Source organism: Oryx dammah, unplaced genomic scaffold, assembly GCF_014754425.2.
Source record: "Oryx dammah isolate SB20612 unplaced genomic scaffold, SCBI_Odam_1.1 HiC_scaffold_4, whole genome shotgun sequence".
Classification (NCBI taxonomy): domain Eukaryota; kingdom Metazoa; phylum Chordata; class Mammalia; order Artiodactyla; family Bovidae; genus Oryx; species Oryx dammah.
Genome location: NW_024070188.1, coordinates 61,159,210 through 61,183,167, shown reverse-complemented (window position 1 = coordinate 61,183,167; position 23,958 = coordinate 61,159,210). Strand labels below are relative to the sequence as shown.

The following is a 23,958-nucleotide window of genomic DNA, read 5'->3' as shown; positions in this document are numbered from 1 at the left end:
ACAGGGTGTCCTCATCAAAACTTGTTCCACATACTTAAAGCCAGGAAAAAAAAATTTTCAATGAATGTTGTAATCATACTGTTTTCCCTTTCACCCTGCCTGCTAGGAAGTTCAAATCTCAGTTTTGCTCAATCACTTTGTATATTTATTCTCCTTCCCTCCTACTTCACTATATGGTTTTTATCTTTTATCCAGACAGGATGTCTTTGTATACTTATGGCTTATTATGACCTTGTTAGAAGCTTACAAATCTTTTTAGAATTAGATGTTGTATAAATAAGTTTTTAACATTTTTTATTTTAAATTTATACATAATTGCAATATTGGTCTAAATCTTGATTTAATCTCTTACCTCATCCTCTGAACAGCTCATACATGTACCTTTGCTTGTGACCTAATGGTTGAATTCCATAATTTTGGTTCTGAAGTTTTGAAAACTTTTCATAGGGGAGTATATTCTGTGTGTTGTGTATATCTAACCAACCCATAAATAATTTGTTGTTGTGGAATCGAGGTGGTGATGCCCAAAGAAAAGTGATAATAATGATGATTGGAGTCACTGAATACTTTGGTATATTTTGGGTCGGCTAATATATCTTTTAGCCTATTATCAAAGACACATTGTAGCCATAGCTTAGTTGTCAAGATTGGGAAAGTTAAACTTTAGGAAGCAAACTCCTTCTGAGACAAACCAGAGTTAAGTTTCTACATCTTATTAACAGTCAGCTTCATCCAAGATTTATAATGCACTGAGCAAGCTGAATTGGCTATAGGACCAATTTAGAAGCTCTGTGTAATGTCTTTGAATACCTTAATGTTGACATTAATCCATAATTCACAATTTCAGGATATGCTTCTTGGGGGGAAGAGAGGAGGGCTGGGGCAAAACAACAATGAGAGAGTTCAAAAGGGTGGAAGATGCACTCGGGTATTTGGATTGGCACTGTAGCCCTCGCGGATGCTTGTGATTGCTTATCTGACTTATCTAAACTGCTGACGTCAAAAGAATTAGGCTAGAAATCTTATGATTACAGCTTTTCTTGTGATCTTTTCTGGTATTTCCTGTTTCCTGTCAAGCCAAATATACTTCGAGAGAGGGTTATTTTGTGGCATCTCACCGTTTCTGCCTCAGCGAGAGCCCGAGGTACAAGGAGCAAGATACAAATAATTAAGAACAACATCAGAAAACTCTGTCCACTGCTACCTCCCCCATAGTCACTGACATTTCTTTTTAAACATCAAAAAAGTTTCTGTAATGATTCAGAGTAGGGTCTTATTTTTAACAGAACAAGGTCTATTGTTCATTAAAAAGAAGAAGCCACTTCAATTATGTTTCTATTACCTTATTTGGGTGGTAACCAGCAAGCAGGCTGTGAATGGTACAATTCAAGCAGCCAAGAAGGCTTCAGAGAGAAAGGAGAGAGTTTCAGAGGAAAAAGGAGGAAAAATGGCCACGAAAGGCTATACTCTTCCTTTGTAAACACAAACACCTTATAGAAGCAAGCAAGAAACAAAATGGATGGTTAAGGATGAGCTTCATCAAACCTCGCCTAAATGTAGCTAAATCTTCAACTTGCTTTCCACACTGATGTTTGCAAATAGAGCCTAAGAGATCAAGATGTTAATCCTCAATGGTTTATCGGCAAATGTACTACAGACCTAAGCTACCAACAACCAGACGCACTGGCTATGTCTGGCCCACTGTTCCCCCACCCTGAAATTCTGTCTCCAAGTGACAGGCAGAAAGAAGCAGAACAGAGTCACAGACATATTTCATTTATGATGGTTTTAGCAACCAGCAACTACCATCTCTTATTTATCTTATATATACCTTCCTTTAACCTCACCATCCTGTTTAAATTCTCACCTCTAGTATTCTTTTCTGGTGAACAACTGCTCTTTTAGTGTACTGCAGACACTCTAGATGGGGAAATTTACAAAGAGAGGGCTTTCAACAATTTATAGTTGAAAACAAGAAAGATACCTGTATACATATACACCTAAGTATGCATTTGTTGGTAAATTTATAATTCTTGCTTCTGTTTAAGATGGACAACACACACTTATAGAATGCAAGCACAGAGATGCTGGCACTTGGGAGTGAAAAGGATAGAAAATTAGATTTAGAGAGATTATCATGTAGAGAAGTTTGGACCATGGCAGAAAGCATGGCTGAGTCAACAGCATGGCTGCATATCAAGGAACCTCGAATTGTTTCCAAGTATATTGAGTAACCTCTAAGTACGTCAAACTTTCTTACCTAACAAAATGCAGAGATGGCACTTTCTATTATACAGTGCAAATAATTCTCTGCTTTCCCCTTAGCATTTTTCAGTAGTTTTACAAAAGTTAAGATCTCCTGTTCATGTGCACTCTGGTCCTTTTGATATTATGTCTTCATTTTTTTCCCCACTACTCTTTACGCCAAACATCAGAGCAAGTTAACTTGATTAATCTTCATTTCTCGACAATTTCTTGTGCTTTTCTGCTTCTATACCTACATTCATATTAATTCCTTCACCAAGAAAGTCACCTTGTCACATCTTGTTGAGATCTTAACTATTTTAAAGACATAGCTATCATGACCAGTCCACAAAGAGCCTTTCTCACTACAGAGATGGGTGAGTTAATGTCCATTCCTCATGGAGTATCTGTCACACTCTTGTATTTGAGTAAGTAATTCTGTCTAACTCGATACATTATAAGCTACATAAGAACTGAGTTTTTCTTATACATTTTCTCATCCATCCTGTGACACATAGCCTTAAAAAAGTTATTTGCTTAAAAAAATCATGGCAACCTGAAGACAGGAAGAAACATAACTTGGCAAAGTAAGAGGGATAGAGTGTTCTGAGACTGGGAAGATAAATTGTGTCAGGTTTTGAGTTTGGGGAGAAGATGAGCATGACTTTGAATGGGAGGTCTGGATAAAAGAACTTCAAGGATGTAAATTCTTTAGAACAGGGTGGTGTCAGATGGGATAGGGTGTTGACTTGATGATTTGTATATTATTTCTCATAAGATGCTATAGCACTTGGGAAAGTTGGTTTGTAAGTTAAAGAAAAATATTTACCATCTCAAAATTTTCAGTGAACACCAAACTGATGGTTAGAAATTCACCGGTATCCCTACCCATGTCCAGCTTTCCACCAGCCCCTGTTGCTAGAGTGACCTTTCTAAAATGTAAAATTTATCACTTCCCACTAAAATTATTTGAAATCTTCTCACTGCCTGGAGGAAATATTCCTTATAAAGGCAGGTTAAGCCCTTGGTGACCTGCCCCCAGGTTTGCCTTTCTAGTCTCATTCTTAGAAGTATTTCTCATCTTCCTAAAATACTCATTTCTCACGACTTGGCATTGCCAGAATTCCCTGCATTTTATTCTACTATTTCCTTTTTCTGAAATGTCCTCCATTTCTTCTTCATTTGGAGAAATGTACTTTACTTTGAATGGTACCTCAAAATAACCTCCCCTCTGAAAGCTCATTTACCACGCATAATTCAGACAGAGTCAATCACTCTCTTGTGTGTTGGAACTGACTTTGTGTAGGTATTTTTGTGAGCTCAGTCGCTGCAGTGGTGTCTGACTCTTTGTGACCCCATGGGCCACACCCTGCCAAGCTCTCTTCCATGGGATCTTTCTTGCAAGAATACTGGGGAGGGTTGTCATGCCCTCTTCCAGGGTATCTTTCTTTCCAACCCAGGAATCAAACCCATATCTCCTGTGTCTTCCCTGTATTGCAGGTAGATTCTTTACCACTGAACCACTGGGTAAGCCCAGTGTAGGTCCCTCCAGTGTAACATATGTCGCCTACTTAGCTTGCTCTATGTCCCTACCTATCCATCTATTCATCCATTTACCTCAACTTTCTTGGTTCATGAATTTTTATTTTTTAAGGAACCAAGACTGGCACATGATAATCACTTAAAAAAAAACCCAAACAAAACTTAGTTGAATCAATAGACTTGGTCCTTCTTCAGCGTTTCTACAGAGTATTATCTCTACTATATCTTAAAACATATGCCATTCTACCTCAATATCAGTGACTTGTTTATAGACCTGTATTTTCTAACAGGTTGTAATCTCATTTCATTCTGCATTCCTCCCAGGTACAGTAACAATGCTGTGCACTGAGTAGACACTCAGAAGATAGTTGTTCAATTAAATAATTGAATAAACCTAGAAATTTGAATCACTTACTTCCCTTTCTGAGTACCTTGAATAAACAACCAGTAAATGTAGGTCTCAATTTCTTCTATTTCTAAATGGGGAATACATTCCCATTCAACTGATGCTTATTGTATTGTAGAATAAGCTAAATACTTGGATGTAATATTGAAACATCATTTTCCATTCTGTGACCTCCTAGAATGTTTCTAATTATTTTTGGAGTGTTTGAAATATTTTAAAAAATGTTTTCAATGCCAAATTTGTTTTAGTCCAATTTTATCTGTTCACATTCTAAATGCATGATCACCAAATCAAAGAATAGGGCATTTAGGATTAAAGAGGGTAGAAATCACTTGCTTTAGAGTTTATAAGTCTGGTAAATTCACAGTTCTTGATTTTATATACTGATTTAATTGACAAGGAAATATTTTCTTTTGTTCTATTGTAGAATTAAGTACTACTCCAAGAAAAACATCACAGAACTCAACTACTATTCAAAAGAGATAATGAGGGCACAAAAGATGTATCTCAACGTCAAGTGAGGTATAGAGAGGACAGAGAAGGAGAAGCAGTATCAGCTACCAAGGAGGAGGCAATAATGGTTCCTGTTGCAACACTGGAAAAAATAAGAACCCCTCTTATAATATGTAGCTTTCCTGTTCTTCATACCAATACACTTCTCCCAGTGCCCTCCAACCTAATCTTCTCCCTAGGGGCAAGGTGCAGAGAAAGGAGAAAAAGAACTCTGAGAAATTTCCAATTTGCACATTCAAGCAGTGATAATGTATCAGACCTGACCTGAGTACAATGCCTGTATGATTATGACAACAATTTCAATTTGCATTAGATATAAAACTTCAGCTTTCAACAGGGAACCTGATCAGAAGACTGTGACTTGTAGGCATCCTGTTTCATGAATTATGATCATTCAGTTAAACCTTTCTGTGTCAGAGTTCTGAGATGGTTACTGAAATGCACAAGTATATTTTAAGAGAAAGAGAGAGGGAGTAGAAAGGGGAGAATGACTGGACTCAGCACATGCATGGGAATGTAACTAAAATAAATAATATTGAGTAGGCAGTTCTCAAGTACAGGGCTCAGCGCATGGTAGCTCAACTAGTGCATAAAGGAGATCACATTTTTGGAAATAGATCAACGTGATTTTTCTTTTGCACTCTCTTGTGTGTGTCTTCCCCATCCACCTCACCAGAGGCATCCACTGGGTATGGTTAGGAATACTGTAGCAAGAGGGAAAAGAGAAAGAAGGAGTCACTATTCATCATTTCATCAGAGTAAGGCTTTTTGTTTTATTTGTGTGTGTGTGTGTGTGTGTGTGTGTGTGAGTTTGTGGCAGAACAATAATCTTAAGCATTGGCTTTTGTGAAAAGATAAAGTGAAGTGAAGTCCGCTCAGTCGTGTCCGACTCTTTGCGACCCCGTGGACTATAGCCTACCAGGCTCCTCTGTCCATGAGATTCTCCAGGTGAGAATACTGGAATGGGTTGCCATTTCCTTCTCCAGGGGATCTTCCTGAACCAGGGATCGAACCTGGGTCTCCCGCATTGCAGGCAGACGCTTTAACCTCTGGCACTCTCATTTATCAGATCTCACTGAGAGGTAGGCTGTGGATACGGTTTCTTGTCCCTTCAACACTGAAGCTTCCTCCTCTTGGGAAAGGTGCTATGGCACAGAGTAAGCCCATCTACTCCTGACACGCTGGAGAATTGTAGGGAGGAGAATCAGACAGAGCCCAGTGGTCGAATGGACATGGTTCCCTGTCTCAGATTGGCGCTTTGCCTTGTGTGTGCTTGAAACATTCAGATGAATGTGTGGGAACCTGAGACACAGCCACCAGAGCGCGCCCTGGAGAGGAGCAAGGGGAGGGAAGTATTTATCCAAACGAAGTCACTTCATCCAGAAGAAACTGGCCACCACCTTGTTAACTAGTTCAAATTTTCTTACCCCTCATTAGGGTGGGTTCAAGAGGAAGATTTGATTAGGGGAAGAAAAGAAACAGGGTACATTTATTTTACCTTTGAATGTAGAAATGTGAGATCCCTGGGGGTCTGATGAAGCCTTACTCTGATGAAATGATGAATAGTGACTCCTTCTTTATCTTTTCTCTCTTGCTACAGTATTCCTAACCATACCCAGTGGTGTGACAGGGATGTGTGACAAATGTTTTTAACAATGACTGGTTTCCTCTTTATTTCTGTATGTGTTTTTGATTATGCTTCTTATGTTTAGCTACTTCCCTGGTGGCTCAGATGGTAAAGAATCTGCCTGCAATGCAGGAGACCCATGTTCGATCCCTGGGTTGGGAATATCCCCTGGAAGAGGGAATGGCACCCCACTCCAGTACTCTTGCCTGGAAAATCCCATGGACAGAGGAGCCTGGTAGGCTACAGTCCATGGGGTCACGTAGAGTCGGACACTTACTGAGCAACTTCACCTTCATTTTTCACTTTCATGAATTGGAGAAGGAAATGGCAACCCACTCCAGTGTTCTTGCCTGGAGAATCCCAGGGAAGGCGGAGCCCGGTGGGCTGCCGTCTATGGGGTCTCACAGAGTCAGATACGACTGAAGTGACTTAGCAGCAGCAGCAGCAGCAGCAGCAGAGCGACTAACACTTTCTTATACTTGGATCCAATTTTTCTGCAGTGACCTCATCTTTCTTTCTTCTCCTTGGTGCCCTATGATTGGCTCTACCTGTTCCCTTCTCTTTTCTTTCTCAGTAATTTTCTTCAGAAAATTCTAATTTTTGAATGAAATTTTTGTCAGAGATCCTCTAAATAAGTGTTTTGGGGTTTTATGAAGTGCTCATCAAGTCTATAGATTTCTGTGAGATTTGTGTGCCATGCCAAAAAAAAAAAAAGAGAAAAGAATGGAGAAGGAAGCAAGAAAGAGAATCTTGTGCTTTGACTTTAATTCCAGAGGTTGAGGAACGTTTGGGGATTCAATGGGAAAACTTCTAATGATTACATTATATGTCTTATTACCCTTGACTATTTAATTTCCTTTTTCAATACCTTGACCAAAGATCTGCATTCGTTCCCATTATATCTCTCACCTTGATTTCATTTTACAATTTTTTGGCTTTTCCACCTTCCAATTTCTACTACCAGGTACACGCAATAGCATGCTACTCAATATCTTTCAAAATTTATCTTTTTATCTCCAGGGATTTTGTTTTCTGGAGTAGGTTTGGCCCCTTGGATGCACTTTTAAGACCATATACAACTAAGCCCTGCTTTGTCTCGTCAATTATGCTTTTCAATTGCACACAAGGCTGACTTTTAGGTTTTATCTTGTTACTAATGATAAAGATGGTAACCTATAGGTTCTTCTATAGTAATAGAAGGCTTCTCTCGTAGTTCAGTCAGTAAAGAGTCTGACTCCAATGCAGGAGATGTGGGTTTGATCCCTTGGTTGGGAAGATCCCTGGAGAAGGAAATGGCAACCCACTCCAGTATTCTTGCCTGGAGAATACCATGGAGAGAGGAGCCTGGTAGGGTACAGTCGATGGGGTCGCAAGAGTCAGATATGACTGAGTGACTAAAGACACATAGTAATAACAAAATGCTCAGGACAGGGGCTCACTTTACAGTTTATAAAATATCATGTCATGTGTACTGTTTTAGGTGAGAAGTACTCTGAAGCAAGGGTCTTTGATAAGTTTGTAGTTTGAGGAAATTTGAGACAAGTACACAGATACAAATCCAAACTCTTGGAGTGACCTCTTAATATTTTCAGGCTTCCCCAGTGGCTCAGCAGTAAAAGAATCTGCCTGAAATGCAGGAGACATAGGAGACACAGGTTTGATTCCTAAGTCAGGACGATCCCATGGATGAGGAAATGGCAACCCTCTCCAGAAGTCTCACCTGGGAAATCCCATCAGTGGATCCTGGCAGGCTACAGTCCATGGGGTCACAATGCAAAGAATCCAATGCAACTGAGCACACACACACAAAGAGATTAAAGTCAATTCTAAATACAAATACATGGAAAGGCAGAGAGACATAAACAGAAAAACAGAGAACAAGGTCTACATTGTGAGTACATCCAGGCTACTGCAGGTAAACCACAAGTACTTTGAGCTTTGCTCTGTATCTTATTTTTGATATGGTGATATGTACCTACCATGTACTTTGAAATGTATTGATAATTAAAGAGAGAAAATAATCCCATAATAGAAGAGAGCACACACTTTCAGCTGCTTCTGTGAATTAAAAAATAACTTGGAGCTTTCGGTCTTTTAACAATAAAGTTTCTAATGTTTTCCTTTTAGAAATTAGATACAAAAGTCAATGTTTTGCTGTCCAGTGAAACTAGCCTTGTTTTTAAAAAAAGAGAGAGAGAGAAAAAAAAGAAAAGAAAAAAGAAGCTGTTTCTAGGCAAAGAGCAGAGAACGTGGGAATAACATCCTCCATTCAGCTTCATCCCCTCAAAAGCTCATTTGTAGAACCGGGTAAACACACACGTTCCGCATTCTATTTTTGAAATTACGTTGAGGAATATACAGAGTGTTATCTGTAAAAGAAGCAACTTTTGAAACTTTAGTTGATGTAAAATGTTCCAAGATTCATGAACAGAGTAATTATTCTAAAAGTATATAAAAGCAGGCATAATTTACATGCATTTACTCTAAAATTTGATAATTATCAGTACATGACAACTCCTCTATATGAAAGAGAACTGTCTCATATGAGTTCTGCACATATTTTATACCTTTTTAATGGTTTTGAAATTCACTCTTGTGTATTCTTTTCTTTTCCTTTAAAAGCTGTAATGACTAATCCTGATCTTCTGCCAGAACATAAGTTTAAAAATAATTCCATTAAAAGGAAGAGCTAGAATTCATATTTCTTAAGTAATCTGTGCCTAGAAAAAAAGTTCATTCATGCATTTAATGACAACTTGTAAGCTATTTTATTCCTTCTGATAATTTTCCTTTTTTTTCACTTATCAAAGTGTATTGAGCAGCTGACATGTGAAAGATGCTAGGGAGGACACAAAGAAAATAGAATGTTCTCTAGATTCTCAAAAAGCTGAAAATCTAGGAGGGGAGGAAGAAAATACACATTAATTATAATAAAATAAAAAAGTGATTTGCCTGTGAAATAAATACAAAGAAAGTTCAGTAAGACTTTAGAAGAGAAAGGCATACTTCCTCAGTGACCTCAAGAGAGGCTTTGTGGAAGGTATGGCACATGAGTGTGGTCTTCAGCGATGACAGGAATTGGGGATATGGAGGCAAGTAAAGTAATCTTAGGCATTTGCAATGATAAGCAGAAAACAAGTTGGAGACTGTGGGATGCTTGTCCTCTCACAGTGGAATACAAGGGCTTAGAGGGCAATAATGACAAATAAGGTGGGGAAAGTGAGCTACTTTCAGAGTGTAGAGAGCTTTGGATGCAGAATAATAGAATTTGGATTATCTTCATAGGCAATGGAAAATCACTGAATGATTTTGAAAGGGGGGTGTATTCTGATTTTTCTTTTGGTATTATTTATCTAAATAATGGGGGACAAAAAAGGGGCACAAAGAGAGTACTGGCATTGGAGGCTATTGAAAGATAATAGGCCAAACAACCTGAGGTTTAGCTCAGGGTCATATAATGGAATAGAAAGAAAGCAATGGGTATAAGTTGTTGAGGAAATAGCAGCAATGTCATTAATTATGACAGTGAACACTTATTGAGCATGGGGTAGGATATAGCTCTCTTTTAGGTACTTTTTAATATCATCTCATTTAATTCTCACCTTTTGCAGAGGTTGCTGTTTTAACTCCCTTTTTTAAAGGAGGGGAAATGGAGCCGCAGAAAAATGAAGTAATTTGTACAGTTTTCACAGTTCGCAACAGAGAGGCAGGTCTTAAACTTTTAAAAATCTCAACACTACAATGACACCCTGGTACTCTTAACTTATTTTATGGACTTGGAGCCAACTGGACTTGGAGAGTTGAAGGGAGACGTTTTGAATCTGGGTTTCTGTGGGCTTGATGCCTCTTATGAAAACTAGGAAGTCAGATGAAGAACAGGTTTAGTTCAAAGTGAGATGATGTGTCCCAGTTTTCATTCAATTTTGCATTCACATTTAAAGACTGGATTGACTTGTCAATGATTATCATCCAGTAGCTACAGATTGAGTGGCCTTCCCTAGTGGCTCAGTGGTAAAGAATCTGCCTGCCAATGCAGGAGATGTGGATTTGATCCCTGGGTTGTGAAGATTCTCTGGAGAAGAAAATGGCAGCCCACTCCAGTATTCTTGCCTGGTAATCCCATGGACGGAGGAGCCAGATGGGCTACCATCCCTGGGGTCACAAAGGAGTCGGACATGACTTAGTGACTAAACAACAACAGCAAATTGAGAGGAGACTAATGTCTACAAGAACACAGAAAAATGTAACAGATTAATGTCAAGTTATCTGCCGTTAAGACTAACTGATTCTTTGATCAAGGCAATTTGTCCTGCTTTGAATGAAATCATTAATAATGAGGGGTATTTGAAAGTATGCTTGAATTTTTTACTAGAGGTTTTGAATTTTACTGGCCAGTTTTTATAGCCAATACTTTGAGTTGACATAGAGGTCTAAACTGACAAATGCTTGTTTTCAAAGTGAAGCTCTAGATGGAATTCTGATTCATAAATTCATAATTGTTCTTCTATTAAGTTTGATTGCTCCGTGAATCTTTGGCACTTACCACAGTCCCTGGTATATATTACAGTCTAATAAATGCTCCTTGTTTTATAATAATAAAAATTTCAGTCTTCAACATATTTAATGTATATCATGCTTGATACTTGAGATATTTAAAAATAGCCGCTTTGTCAATTTGAATTTTACTTTCTGGAATCAGTTAATTGTTTTTAGATATTTTCTCTTCTGAAGTCATTCGATTTTCAGGGCTCAGTATAAAGCAAATTTCTGATATTTTTATTCTCCTTGAAGACCGGACAAGTTATAATGGCTATGGGGAAAATGAATGCTTTTTTCTTTTTGAGGGAGGTGTATGTTTTATATATTTCTGTAACCAAAGGTTATTGAAATGGAAACAAGCTTAATGAATAAGTAAAACATAATGTAAAATTTAGACCATAGATATCAAAATGAAAGGTAAGTTCCATAGCTGCAGAGCTTGCAGTTATTTGGTTGAATTCTGAAATCAAATTATTTATTCAACTAAGACCAAGTCCTGCTAGGGGATGTCTAGTCTTAAGCTGCTGACTAGAATCACAATTAGAATAATATTTGCACTCACAGCATTAAGAAACCGTTTATTTATTCTCTGTCCTTCTTACTTCTCCCTACTCTCCTCTCCCCTCTTCTGGGCATGCTCTCACCACCATGCTTGAAAGCTTATTTTCTACTCATAATAGATGGGGCATCTCCCCCTGGGAATCTTCCCAGCACTGGAACCTTGACTTAAACTTGAAGCCCACAAAATAAGTTTAAAAATGTAAAGGAGGCACAATTCTTTGACTTATTTTGCATGGTAATTTAATTTTTCTGCTTGGACCAAGGTTTATCTTGCCTGCTGAATCCCCATGTTTGCTCATCAATATATAATCCATAAAACAATGTCTTGGTTTAAATTTAAATTACCCAGCTTGTGTCCTGATCACGTTAGTTTTGTGGACTAGAGTTGGGAAGATTGAGATGGTCTGATTCTAACACAATGTGAAAGTCTGGACAAGTTGTTTAGTCTCTAAATTACTGTTTGTCCCGTTTGTGTTAACTAGACAATTAGGGCATCCTTCATTTGCTTCCTAAAGGGAAAATGATGAGTGTTAATAAGATTAAATAGTTGGGTACAAGTTTAAGGAACTGAGATAAAACTCCAAATCTGAGCATGCTGCTATATTCCAGAGTCCCTCTCTGGGGCAAGCAGCGCCTCTGCCAACTGTCCAGCTCCTGGGGCCATGCCTAGAAGCACACCCCGAGATGTGTGAAGCTGAGACTCTCTCTTTCTCCTATCAACCCCCATTCCCTCCCACAACGTATTTTTTTTTTTTAAGACCAGTATTCTGGACATGGGGATGGGGGTTGGAGGGTGGAGGGGAGTGGGTGGGAAGGAGAGGTGGGACCAAATGAGAGAGTAGCATTGATTTGTATACATGACCTTGTGTAAAATAGATAGCTAGTAGGAAGCTGCTGCATAGCACAAAGAGCTCAGCTCAGCGCTCTGTGATGACATAGAGGGAGGCGGGAGGGAGGCTTAAGACAGAGGGGATAAATGGACACATGTGGTTGACTCAGCCTGATGTATAGCAGAAACATTAGCAAAACAATTATACTTCAAAAAGTAAAAATTAGCACTTCTGTGCTAATTACCCTTTGGTCCTTTCCTGTTAATAAAGACTTAGAAAACAAAATCCAACCCATTGCTTTAAAAGTTGCATTGAGGTGAAGTTGCTCAGTTGTGTCGGACTCTTTGCAACCTCATGGACTATAGCCTACAAGGCTCCTCTGTCCATGGAATTTTCCAGGCAAGAGTACTGGAGTGGGTTGCCATTTCCTTCTCCAGGGGGTCTTCCCAAGCCTCTAGCAAAGATATTCCCATGTATGACCTCTGTAGAACTTGCTTGCTCTCTTCAGGAGACCTTGTTCCGCTCTGTCTTCCACCACTCACAGTTCAGTGTACTTCATCTTAAATATTTCTCATGAAAACTTATGTATGCATTTATCTTTCCACAAATCCTTTTGTTTTCTCCCTTTATTACCTAAGCAAAATCTCAGAGCAGTTTTCTATTTCACTTAGGAAACAAAGTTCCAGTCTTGACTAAGAAGTATGAGTACAAATAATGATGTCCTTCACTAAGGAAAAGAAAAGCCAGAACTTTTACTGTTAAATTCAGCTTACTAAGAAACGGTGACTTCAGTCTCTAAAGTTCTCTACACTGTTGATTCTCTTCAGAATTCCTGCAGCTTCATGGTTTTTAGAAATGTAAACTTATTTATCTGTTATCACACGCAGTTGAAATACACATAGAATGTTATGGTATTTAATTTTCCTGTTTTTTGTTACGAGCATGGCCAACGTTGTGTACTAGAAATGCAATATGTGAAGTTCTTACAGGTAAAGAGAGTGAAAGAGAGGGAATAGATGCCTGTGGGGGAAGATTTAGGGGTAGGGGGTGGAGAGCAGAAAAGCCATTGCAAAGAAAGGGAGGTGTGAGCTGGATTTTGTAGGTTTAATGAAAAATTTCAGTTGCCTATGTCAAAAAGACATTCCAAGCATAAGGTAAGTCTCAGGGGCAATTTCTGTGGAGGAACAGAGATTATTCCATTTTGTCAAAGTATTTCTAAATTGTCTGAAGATTCTGAGGCTAGGGTCAGATCTGAGAAAGACAGAGAGGGAGAGCAAGAGAGCATGAGGTTGCCTTGGTGTTTTTTGAAGAACCTTCTACTTAAACCCCGTATACAACCTGAAGCCAGTTTAAACCAAGTCCTTCTAAAAATAGAGAGATGCCAGGCTTTTGGAAATAATCCACATATGCTCCTGAGTCCCTCACCATCATGCTGGTAGGGTGAGAATGGTACAGGGCACTTGATGAGAGGAGGAAACACAGCCTCAGCAAGATGAGAGAACGAATAAGACGTTTTGGAAAGTGAAGCAACTCGCCTTTGGGGCCTCATCATATGGACTCATGCTGCATACATGGATGAAAAATGGCTTTTTGTCCATATCAGAAACTGTGAGTCCATCGTCTCCTTGAGGCTGGGGAGGCAGGGAAGGAAGAAGAGAAGGCAAACAGGCAGCTTTTGGGGAGGTGCTGCAATACATCTTGCTTCCTGGCAGGCAAGACGAGGGTACCAGCAAAGGAGGGAGCAGCCTCCCCTGGGAACCAGCATGGCCACTGATCTATATTCCACTGAGCGAGAGGTTAGGGGCCAGGGGCACATTGAGACTCATTTATCTCAACTTCACAACATTCAGAAAAATGTAACTTTAAGTGATAAAAAATTGTAACGCTTTTGTTTTCTCTCTATAGTATTGCTTTTTCAGGAATTAGATGCCCACTAGCACATAATATAAATAATAATATACACATATCTCTACAGACAAACTAACATCTGTTAGATTAAGTAGTTTTACCAAAGTTGTAATTTGAAATATGCATTTTAATCATTCACTAGACTGAAACAAACCAAGAGTGGTTAAAGTTGAAGTGTCATAGTTAAGTTTTCTGCCCAGGTGGGTTTTTCCATTTTTCTTGAACTCACATGAAATATGGGATGGCTTTAGCATTACCTCATTTTTTCTGACCAAGACCCATTTCCTTGGGCATCCATCTCCCAAATGCCACATAAACCTCAGTCTCATGGGTTTCCTTCTCTTTCCTAAGTATTCATTGTTTACTAGAGACCAGCACTTTTTGTTTTTAATTCCTTTCAAATCTGTTTTCCTCTTGCCCAGAGCATTATTTTTTAATAATGTTCTCTTTAAATTATTAGGCAAGTTAAAAAAGTTTCTGCATTAATGATTAAAAACAAAATTAGCTGAGTTTTGATTTCCTAGTCTCTTTCCATGAGAAGAAGAGGTAATTTCTGGTATAGCTTTTCCATCTAGTTCCCCATCTCTCACTACCAATGGCATGTCAGGATTCCACGCATCAGGCTAGCCAAGACTTCAAATGCATAAACACATGCTCACATTCGTTCTTCTAAAGTGAACTACCACTTTCCAAATATCTACCAACATATTCCCTAAGGAAAAGCACACCTTGTATTTTTAGTTGACGGTGTTATCAGAGTCTCTTGGGATCCTCCAAAGGGATCCTAGATGTGTTTATGGTGTGGTCCCCACTGTTAAAAATATAGTAAAGTTCTTCTCAACTGTCCCAAACACAGCACATTCTTATAACGTGACAAAGCTCCCATGAATCATCATTTCCACATTTGTGAGCTGAATTTTCCTAATATCAATGGGGAAATTTGTATTATTGTCATTTGTCAAAAGGGGAAATTGAGGCAAGACAGTTTATCAAGTTTCTCACAATATAAAAATGTTCAGTTCAAACTCATTCCTGGGAACACGAATACATGGTTTACAGCATGTAAACCATGAGAAAATGAGAAAATATATTTTACTTTGCATAAAGCATTTTAAAAAAGCAACCTAAGAAGAATATTCTCTCAGAGACAACTAGTTGATCAACAAGAAATTGCAGAGACAGGATAGACATTAAAAAGTGCCCAATTTCTTCCCTTCCTTATCAGGACTGAAGCTTAGGAAATTTCACTTAAGCCACGGGACAATCAAATGACAGCTTAAGCCCAGATCCCAGATTTCTTGATTTTCCACTATTCACGCTCCTCCTGCCACATCACTCTTAATTTTAAGATGCATTTCAATAAAAGAGCAAACATTCATTAATCACAGCCCTCGGGCCTTATGCTGTACAGTTTGCCTGCCTTCCTTTTCCCATTTTTATATCTTGGGCTCTCCAAGGAAGGGACTTGAAAGTCCTCAGACTTGGCCCTGGTACCTCTCACACCTCCCAGTCCGTTTACCTGGAATGCTGTGGAGAGCATCTTCATTCTCCAGAATGCCTCTCTGTTTGGTTGCCTGCAGCTCACTTTTGGATTTCCAGACCAGCTTTACCATCCTGATCATCTCTGGCAAGTCCCAGGGCAGCGGCCCCTGCTGGCACCCCGGCCGGCTGCCCCGGGGGGCGGGCAGCTCACCTTCTGGGGCCGTCCACCTTCTGCCCAGCTCTGCCGAGTGGAAATAGCGCTCGAGCACAGGCATTCTGCCCTGGTCCCCAGAAGAGGAGGTCGGGCTGCTGCTGCTGCTGCTGCCGCCGCGGCGGCGGCTGCTGCTGCTACCAGAGGGGAAATTCTTCCCAGGCAGGGGAAGGCGAAGCCCCGGAAAATCCTCTCCAGCTTCGGAAAGGCAAGCCTCCTCCAGCCTGGCACAGCCCTCCTGTCCTTCCAGTCCCTCCACAAACACTGACGACGAGAGCGACTCACTTCCCAAGGTTTCTCACTGGTGAGAACGGTTCCTGTCCTCCTTCCTTAGAGAGAGAAAGCATTTTTCCCCCCCTTCTCTCTCAGGCACTGACTTCGCAGCACTTAATTAATCCCAGGCTACAGCTGGAACGACAGCAGAGAGGGGGAAAAAAAGCCATTGAGGTTTTAGCCTTTGCTTTTTATCTTCTTCCGATTTATTTGTTCTCAGTTTTCTTTTGGTGCTTGTCAAAGTTTGTCAAGTGGCTTGTTTAGCCCTTAAGGACTTCATGCCAAGAGGTGGGGGGCTCCCTTTTGCCAGCCTCTCAGAAGGGTACTCCAGAGGCCAGTTACCTGAAGGTGTCAGGTAAGGAGTCACCCTCGTAGTGCAGGAAACCTAGAAGTTTCCGCAGCTCCAGCCCTCAAGGAGAAAACAGGGGAGGCTAAGCACTGGCAGGACCGGATTCGCAGCTGCTCCTTTCTGGAAGGTCTGGCTGGGGGCCACCTTGCCAGTCCACCACAGTCTGCCCTGAGCTGGGGTTATTCGAAAGGTCTTGGGTTGCTCCCCAGGACCACAGCTCACACACTCCCCTCCCCCATAACTCTCCCTCTCTGCTGTCACTTGGTTCTCAGCAAACTTAACTGCCTTTTGGACTATTAGTCCAATCCCTTTGTAACCTCAGCTGCCCTTCGGCTGGAAGGGTAATAACAGTGAATCGCACTCCAGAGCTAACTTTGAAAGAAGGGACTTGGGGAAGCATCCAGATCCTCATGCAAACGTGCGGTGAGGTTGCAAAGTCTGGACGCATTATTTGGGATGGAATAATAATTTTAAAACAGATCCATTGGCGACATAAATGACAGCAAAAAGAAAGTGTTGAAGATTCACTTTCCAGAGATAGAGCGCTGAGGACATGACATTTGGGCCACAAATGGCACACACACACCCCCTCCCCCAATCTGACAGTGGTTGAGTTGAGGACAATCAGGGGCCACCTGTCTTGGATCCCGAGGTTCAGAGATGGAGGCGCTCAGCCTAGAAGTGAGAACTCGCACAGCAGAGGGATTGTCCCCTGGAGCTAGTGTGAAAAGCCCTGACACAAATGAAAGTGAGGTGGTATTTTGCCAGCAAATTGGGTTGGTAGGAGCAATTTGAACTTGGACATTCACGTGGCTAACTCCTATTTTCTTGGGGAGGTCATTGTAACAATCCCATCTTTCCTTTTCATGTCTCAGCATTGCCAAGGGCTTTATTTTGCTTGGCATTTTATTTTGTTGATGTACAATCTATTGCTCCTGTTCTGCTTTCCTTTTGGGGCTGTTTTATCACACAGTCATTTGCTGTTTCTTTAGGGGAGAGGATAAGGACCATTGTAGGGTGTGTATTATTTTCATCTCCCTCACCTCATGTTTTAAAAGTTGAAACTAGAAAAAGCTACTGTCATGTTGTTATTATTATGATTATTCCTCTAAACCCATGGGTGAGAAGTTTAGTTTTCTACAGTGAAGTAAGTGGCTTTTCTTTTTTCTGTTTGGAAAAGTACACTGGCAAACCTTTCGTAATGGGTGAAGAAGGATCAACATCTTTAAGGACAAGAAACAACAATAAAACACATTTAGGACACTGCTGCTTGTGAGTTTCATGATTAAAATATTGATCAAGCATTCTTCCTGTAACAACCAGATATTCATACAACCCAATTAGGAATCAATGACCCACTTATGAGAAAAATGTGCCTTTTTTAACTTCCTTCTTTGTTAAGAGATTTAAGGCTCAGTTTGACAGTTCTACCACTTTTGACAGCCCTCCCAGTTCTTATCTTACCCTTCCATCAGGTTGGGGGCATTCAAGCTCTCTAGAATTGAGACAGTTTTATTTAATAAGCACATGTATGCTGCTGTCCTCTATTAGCATATTTCCTGAATAGTGTCTTATACTCACTCCTCAGTCACAAACTTCCTTGACATAACAACCGAAGAGTTTCCTAAGTGTTTGACTATTTTTATTTTTGTTCAGTTATTTTGTAATAGTACTTAGCATCAGGATATCCTGACCCTTGGAACAAAGGGGTTAAGAACAAAGAAAACAAATATATGATATAATATGTTACATACACTAATGTATTAAGAATATAACTCTTCATTGCATATTCCTTTCAGAATGACTTTGTAAAAAAAATCCTAGGATATAGGTTTCCACTGTATTCTTTATATAATTTTACATATTTCCATGTAAAAATACCTTAGAGAAGTTACAAAATGTTGAATCATTGAACATGAATACTTCATAGTCAAAATAAATTAAGGCCAGGAAAATGTCATCTCAAGTTTTCATCCTCAAAGAGGAATCTTCTTCATTAGAATATTTGGAAATTAAAAATACTGCACAATTAAAAACAAAAATTCTCCCCAATATGGGATTATCTTCATTCCACAGTAGAAGTGCAGAAATACCACAAGGAAGGTCATTCTCATGGTATTTCTGGCTCACATAGAAACAGGAAGTACGGGAAATCTTGCGAGCAAGCTTGGCTCAGGAGAGTTTTGGCTCAACTACAGGTTCAAGAGATTGGGACAAACTGATGAGATGCTAGCACTTGGGCTAAAACTACTATCCCTCACAAATCTTCTAAAAGGTGGCTATGTTCTATTTTGTAGGCTAGCATCTCTTTTATCTTTCAGAGAGTTACTTTAGAAGAGCATGCCTTTAAACCTATGATTTTCCCCTTACATCATTCACCGATTACTATACCAGGGAAGGGGAGAAGGGGCTAATGGGAAGGATCTGTGCCCAGAGGACTTATAGAGCAAAGAGGTCTCATCTATGTGACTTGTAAGGATTCTTCTAAGTCTTAATATCAGTACTTAATATGCTACAAACAGGAAATTATAAGATAGACTTACAAAATAAGCTCTTTTTTTTTTCAAGCATGTGAGTCAACCTAACTTCCCATGAAGAGGAAAGTAGCATAGATGAAAGAAATGTCATGAGAATTAACAAAATCAAAACAGCTTGTTCCAATGGATTCCTAAAATATCAAACTTTGTTGTGTGTTTGCAGCTATAAAGAAAAGAACTGATAACCACAATGCTAAAGTATATGACCAAGAAAAAAGATTTGGAAACATAATGTTTTAGAACCTGGATCATCTTGAAGAATTTCTAGTGTTCTGGGGGCTCTGTAAAAATCTTGTGGATTTATGGCTGTTCTAGTTGATAGGCTGATAAGCCTTTATTATACACGACTTTAAAAAATTAACAATATTAAATATTTTTAATAATTCTAGAGAATGTACATTAAAAAATAGAAACAGAAATACACATTCATTTCAATTTTAGATTAGATTCTCAAAGCTTCATTTTAGTTAATCAAAGTCTTCTCACTAAGGTATTTTGCAAGTACTTTAAATACTTATTAACTCCCACCCTGTTTCTATATTTGAAGAAAAATTTGAGATTGTTGAGGGAATTTATTCATTTTGTCTGGGCTTTTCTCTCCATCAGTTCAAATACGGATATAGGATGTATAAACACACACACACACACACACACACACACACACGACCACCCAGGGTTTCACAAATGCAATTCAAATGCAATTCACAATGAGCAAAGGAGGAAAAACAAGTCTTTCAACTTTGTTTAAGGTAGTCTAACTAGAAGAAGCTCTAACAATTTACAGTGTCCTTCAGGAGACATAGAAATGGAATAACTTTGGCCTTAACTAATCTTGAGGAATCATGCCAACAAGTAGGGAAAAGGACTTGGTCTACAGACCGACCATAGAAGGCAGCACATATTTCCACCATCACGTGGGAAGGGAGGAGAGGGGCGGGGCAAGATGAGGAGAGGCGAGGTGGGGGGAGGTAGAAGGAGGCTGAGCTGACAGATTCATAGTGTGATTTCACAACAGGTTTCTAAACTACAACCAATCATTCCCTTATTCACCCTGCAAATATGTATTAGCAGCCAGAGCAAGAGCAGAGGAGAGAATCTCTTTCCCAGCCCCTGGGTCCTTTCTCAGGCACTGGAACCTGTCTGGCCTTTCCCACCTCGTTTGGAGTTTTCACTGTGCATTACTATGTCTTCTATTACTTTTCTTTGGACATTTAAAGAGAGAAACCAGGGTTTTAGCTGGCATCATCAGACCTCTATCCTGGTTCTCAGATATCTAGCTAATGCTAAGTTTCCTGTTGCTGACAGTTAACCTGCAAAAAAAAAAAAAAAAAAAAAGAGTCCAATAACACAGAGGTTGAGAACAAAATGACTGGAAGATTTGATTTTCTCCACCTGGCTTCCCCTCCCTGCTCTCTCCATGACCTGATGTTTTGCTATGTGACCATGGCATCCTCTGGCTGAAATCTTTCTGGGATTTCAGAACTTCTTTCTTTCTTTCTTTTTTTTTGGTCACACTACACCACATGCAGGATCTTAGCTCCCCAACCAGGGCTCAAATCCATGCCTTCTGCACTTGGAGTGCAGAGTCTTAACCACTGCACTACCAGGGACACTTATTTCTGATTTCAAAGATTGTAAGTGGTGGTACACTTTTCATAATTTCATGTTTGCAGGTATGTCACCTTCTTCAAAAATAACTATAATGATGAAATATCCAAGAAGTCTTCAAGACTGCTATTAATGCCTTAGGGTTACAAAAACTGTGTTTCAGTTTCACTACTGAGCTTTGTCTCAGACTTAGAGATTTATCTACAAATGGTGTGTGCTTAGTCACTCAGTCATGTCCAACTCAGTGATTCTATGGACTGTAGCTTGCTAGGCTCCTCTGTCCATGTAGATTCTCAGGCAAGAAAACTGGAGTGGGTTGCCATGTCCTCCTCCAGGGGATCTTCCCAACCCAGGAACAGAACCCAGGTCTTCTGCATTGCACGCATATTCTTTACAATCTGAGCCACCAGGGAAGCCCATTTACAAAAGGGTATGGTACCAATAACAACCTTATCCACCATGCCTTTTATCTTATTTGTAAGGATAAAATAAGATTAAATAAAGATTAAATAAGCAATAATGTGCTGAAATTTTTTAAATGATATTTTTAAGCTATAAGAAATCATAATTGATAATTTATCTTTTGGTTCTACTTTCCTGAGATCTATAAGAAAAACTGAAAAGTCAAACTCCCCATCCTTAAATTAGGTCCCACTCTGGAAATACATGCTTTGCAGGAGCAGAGGAAGTCAGAGACAGGGTATTGGAGAGAGTATTGGAGAGTGGCCCCAGGGGAGAGAGAGTCAGAGATTTAATGATACAAAGGCGGGGAGAAGTGGGAAAAATGATTGCAATGTGAATGAGCATAGATGAATGACAAAATATGTGTTCAAAGAAACTCAGTAGGATAAATATTCATTGTAACTGCATTTAGGAGGTGTGATAACAGTTATGAATCATGTCTAGAGTGTAAGCCTACGCCATCTTTACCAAGGATTATTTAGTGTTCTGGTTAATACTGTATCCGTTTCTGTGATTAGAATTTCAATTTCCGGCCACAGTGACTAATGGTTGTGTTTGATCTTCATGAGCTGTAAAGCTTTGTGTTGTAGGCTGTGGTGATGAACATGTGTCTCAGGCCTCCCCCTGGCTTCGTTTCTCTAAACAAACCACACGGGCTTCCAATCTTTTTCTTGGGAGTCTATAATCCTCAAATATTTTAATAATTTTGATAGCTCCTAGCTCATCTCCGTTGAATTCACAAATATTTTTCAAGGTAGTATAATACATAAAACCAAGTAGAATGTTTCAAAAGTGGTTTAAACAAAGTCTGAAATATGCTTTACTTTTTTTTTGCAAGTGAGCTACATGGATTCTGGAAGTTCTCAAGAACTGGGAAGACTAAGAACTCTCAGCTAAGACTAAGAACTCTCAAGAACTAAGAAGACCTCAAGAAGGCTGGAGGGGCGATTATCCAGACATCCTCAAAGACCTGCTGGGAAATGCCCGAGTGAGATTTTTTTTCCCTCTTAATATAATCAAAATAAACTAGATCACTAATAAGATATAGAAATATTATTAGTATAAACAACATAAAAGGAAAGTGAGAAAATGGCAAGGAATAAAACCTTCTAAGAATTTATTTTTTTTCCCTTTGGCATTCAGTTATGTTTTTGTTTATGGAGTTCAAAGTCAATTTGGAAGAAGGACGTTTCAACTATATGTGTATGAAGTATAATCCTACTGCCTCCTCAAATTATTATTTATTTTTCCCTCTTTCACATATTACCTCCTGGTGATTATGAATTACATTAAATATCTATGCCAAAAGGTGTCTCTCAGATCCTGTTCTACAGCAATTCTTCTCAGATGTTAGTGTGCACACAGATCACTTGGAGATTCTATTAAAATGAAGATTTGGTTTGGGCAGGTCTGGGCGGGGCCTGAGATCCTGCATTTCTAGGAAGTTCCGTGGGGATGACAAGGTCTGTGGTCCACACTGGGATGCAAAGTGAGAGGCCTACTAAGTGGCAGATATTTCTGCCTTTTCCACGTTAGTTATGAAAGAAAATGAAGCAAAAGTACCCTCCTTTACAGGAACATGTATTAAGACTTTTGAAAACAACCAATTGTGGCTCAGGATAACTACTCTCAACTGGAAATAAGCAACCAGAGCTGCAATGTCAGAGCAAGGGCAATGTCCAGGGGCATTCATGATATTGAATCACTACTTGGCTTTTAAATTTTGTTTCATTCATTTCTTTTCCCTTATGAATTAACTTTAAAAAATAAGGTTGACTAAACAGTATGGGCCACTGTGAGAAAGAATATATGTACAATGGAGTCAGCTTCAAAGACAAATGGCTGTTTCTGAAATTTCAAGCAAAATTTACTTAAGCCTAATTTTGCCACTCTTCTTCCTTTCCAGCATTTTGTTGTGCTGTGTGTGTGTGCTGTCTCAGTTGTATCTGATTCTTTGTGACCCCATGGACTGTAGACTACCAGCTTCTTCTAGCCATGAAATTTCCCAGGCAAGAGTACTGAAATAGGTTGCTGTTTTCTTCTCCCGGGGATCTTCCTGACCCAGGGACTGAACTTGTGTCTCCTGAGTTGCCTGCATTGGCAGGCAGATTCTTTACCACTGAATCACCAGAGACTATTGTTATTTTCAGAATGATTGAAATACAGGCAAGGCTCTGAGTCTCTGATCTTCATCATCATGGATATTCTCACCAAGACGTACTCCTTCATTTGGTTTATGAAAGGTCTATGTAAAGCAGACTTCAGATGAAGTCTGGTAATCTTTCTCACTGTAATACTCCAGGCATGAATGAATGGTGACCAGATGACTCCACAAAGCAAAGATGGAAAGAAAGTAGGCATTCATGGAGCTATAACCAGCCAGTAGCCTACGGTCCTGCTGACTCAGAGAAATGTACTGCAATGTCACTGTGAAATATAAAACAAAACAAAAAAGATAAACTCTGCAACAGGCTGTATTCTTTATCAGGCATCACCTGGAGTTCAGGCAGCTCCAGACATAGCATTCATGGGAAAGTGATACCAGAAGCAAGAGGCATGTGAAATCAACTGGAAGACAAGGGTAGTCAAGAGCATGAGTTGGAACACTATCAAATTTATATGATTAAGAATTTGAACAGTTAACTGAATAAGAACGCTTAGAATAAATGGAAGCATCTGCTGGTAATTGGAAACACAGGTGGTTGTATTTTTTTCCCTTTGTCTTTCCTGATTCTTTCTAATGCTAAGTGCTTTCTACCTTGATGAACACCTATATTTCCTATCATATACAGGAGTTAACTAAGAAACAAGAAAGGGAAAGCTGGGAGGTAACGGATTGAAAGTGAATATATATCATGGTAATTTT

General features: G+C 39.5%; 1 protein-coding gene and 1 long non-coding RNA gene across 4 annotated transcripts in view; one reads left to right on the top strand and one right to left on the bottom strand.

The window, feature by feature from the left end:
* Positions 1-23,958, bottom strand: part of PDE7B (phosphodiesterase 7B) — a 357,194-nt gene that overhangs the window by 143,966 nt on the left and 189,270 nt on the right. Inside the window, exon 1 of one of the 3 annotated variants that reach the window (XM_040239307.1) lies at positions 15,690-18,407. The exons of the other annotated variants lie outside the window; for them this stretch is intronic. Within the exon in view, the coding sequence (XP_040095241.1) occupies positions 15,690-15,927 (238 nt within the window). The 5' untranslated portion in view covers positions 15,928-18,407. Of the gene's footprint in view, positions 1-15,689; positions 18,408-23,958 lie in introns of those variants that run through there. 3 annotated transcript variants of the gene reach the window in all.
* On the top strand, positions 15,919-23,785 carry LOC120863068. Its single transcript, XR_005720917.1, has 2 exons — positions 15,919-16,167; positions 21,931-23,785. It is a non-coding gene; the product is annotated as an uncharacterized LOC120863068 (long non-coding RNA).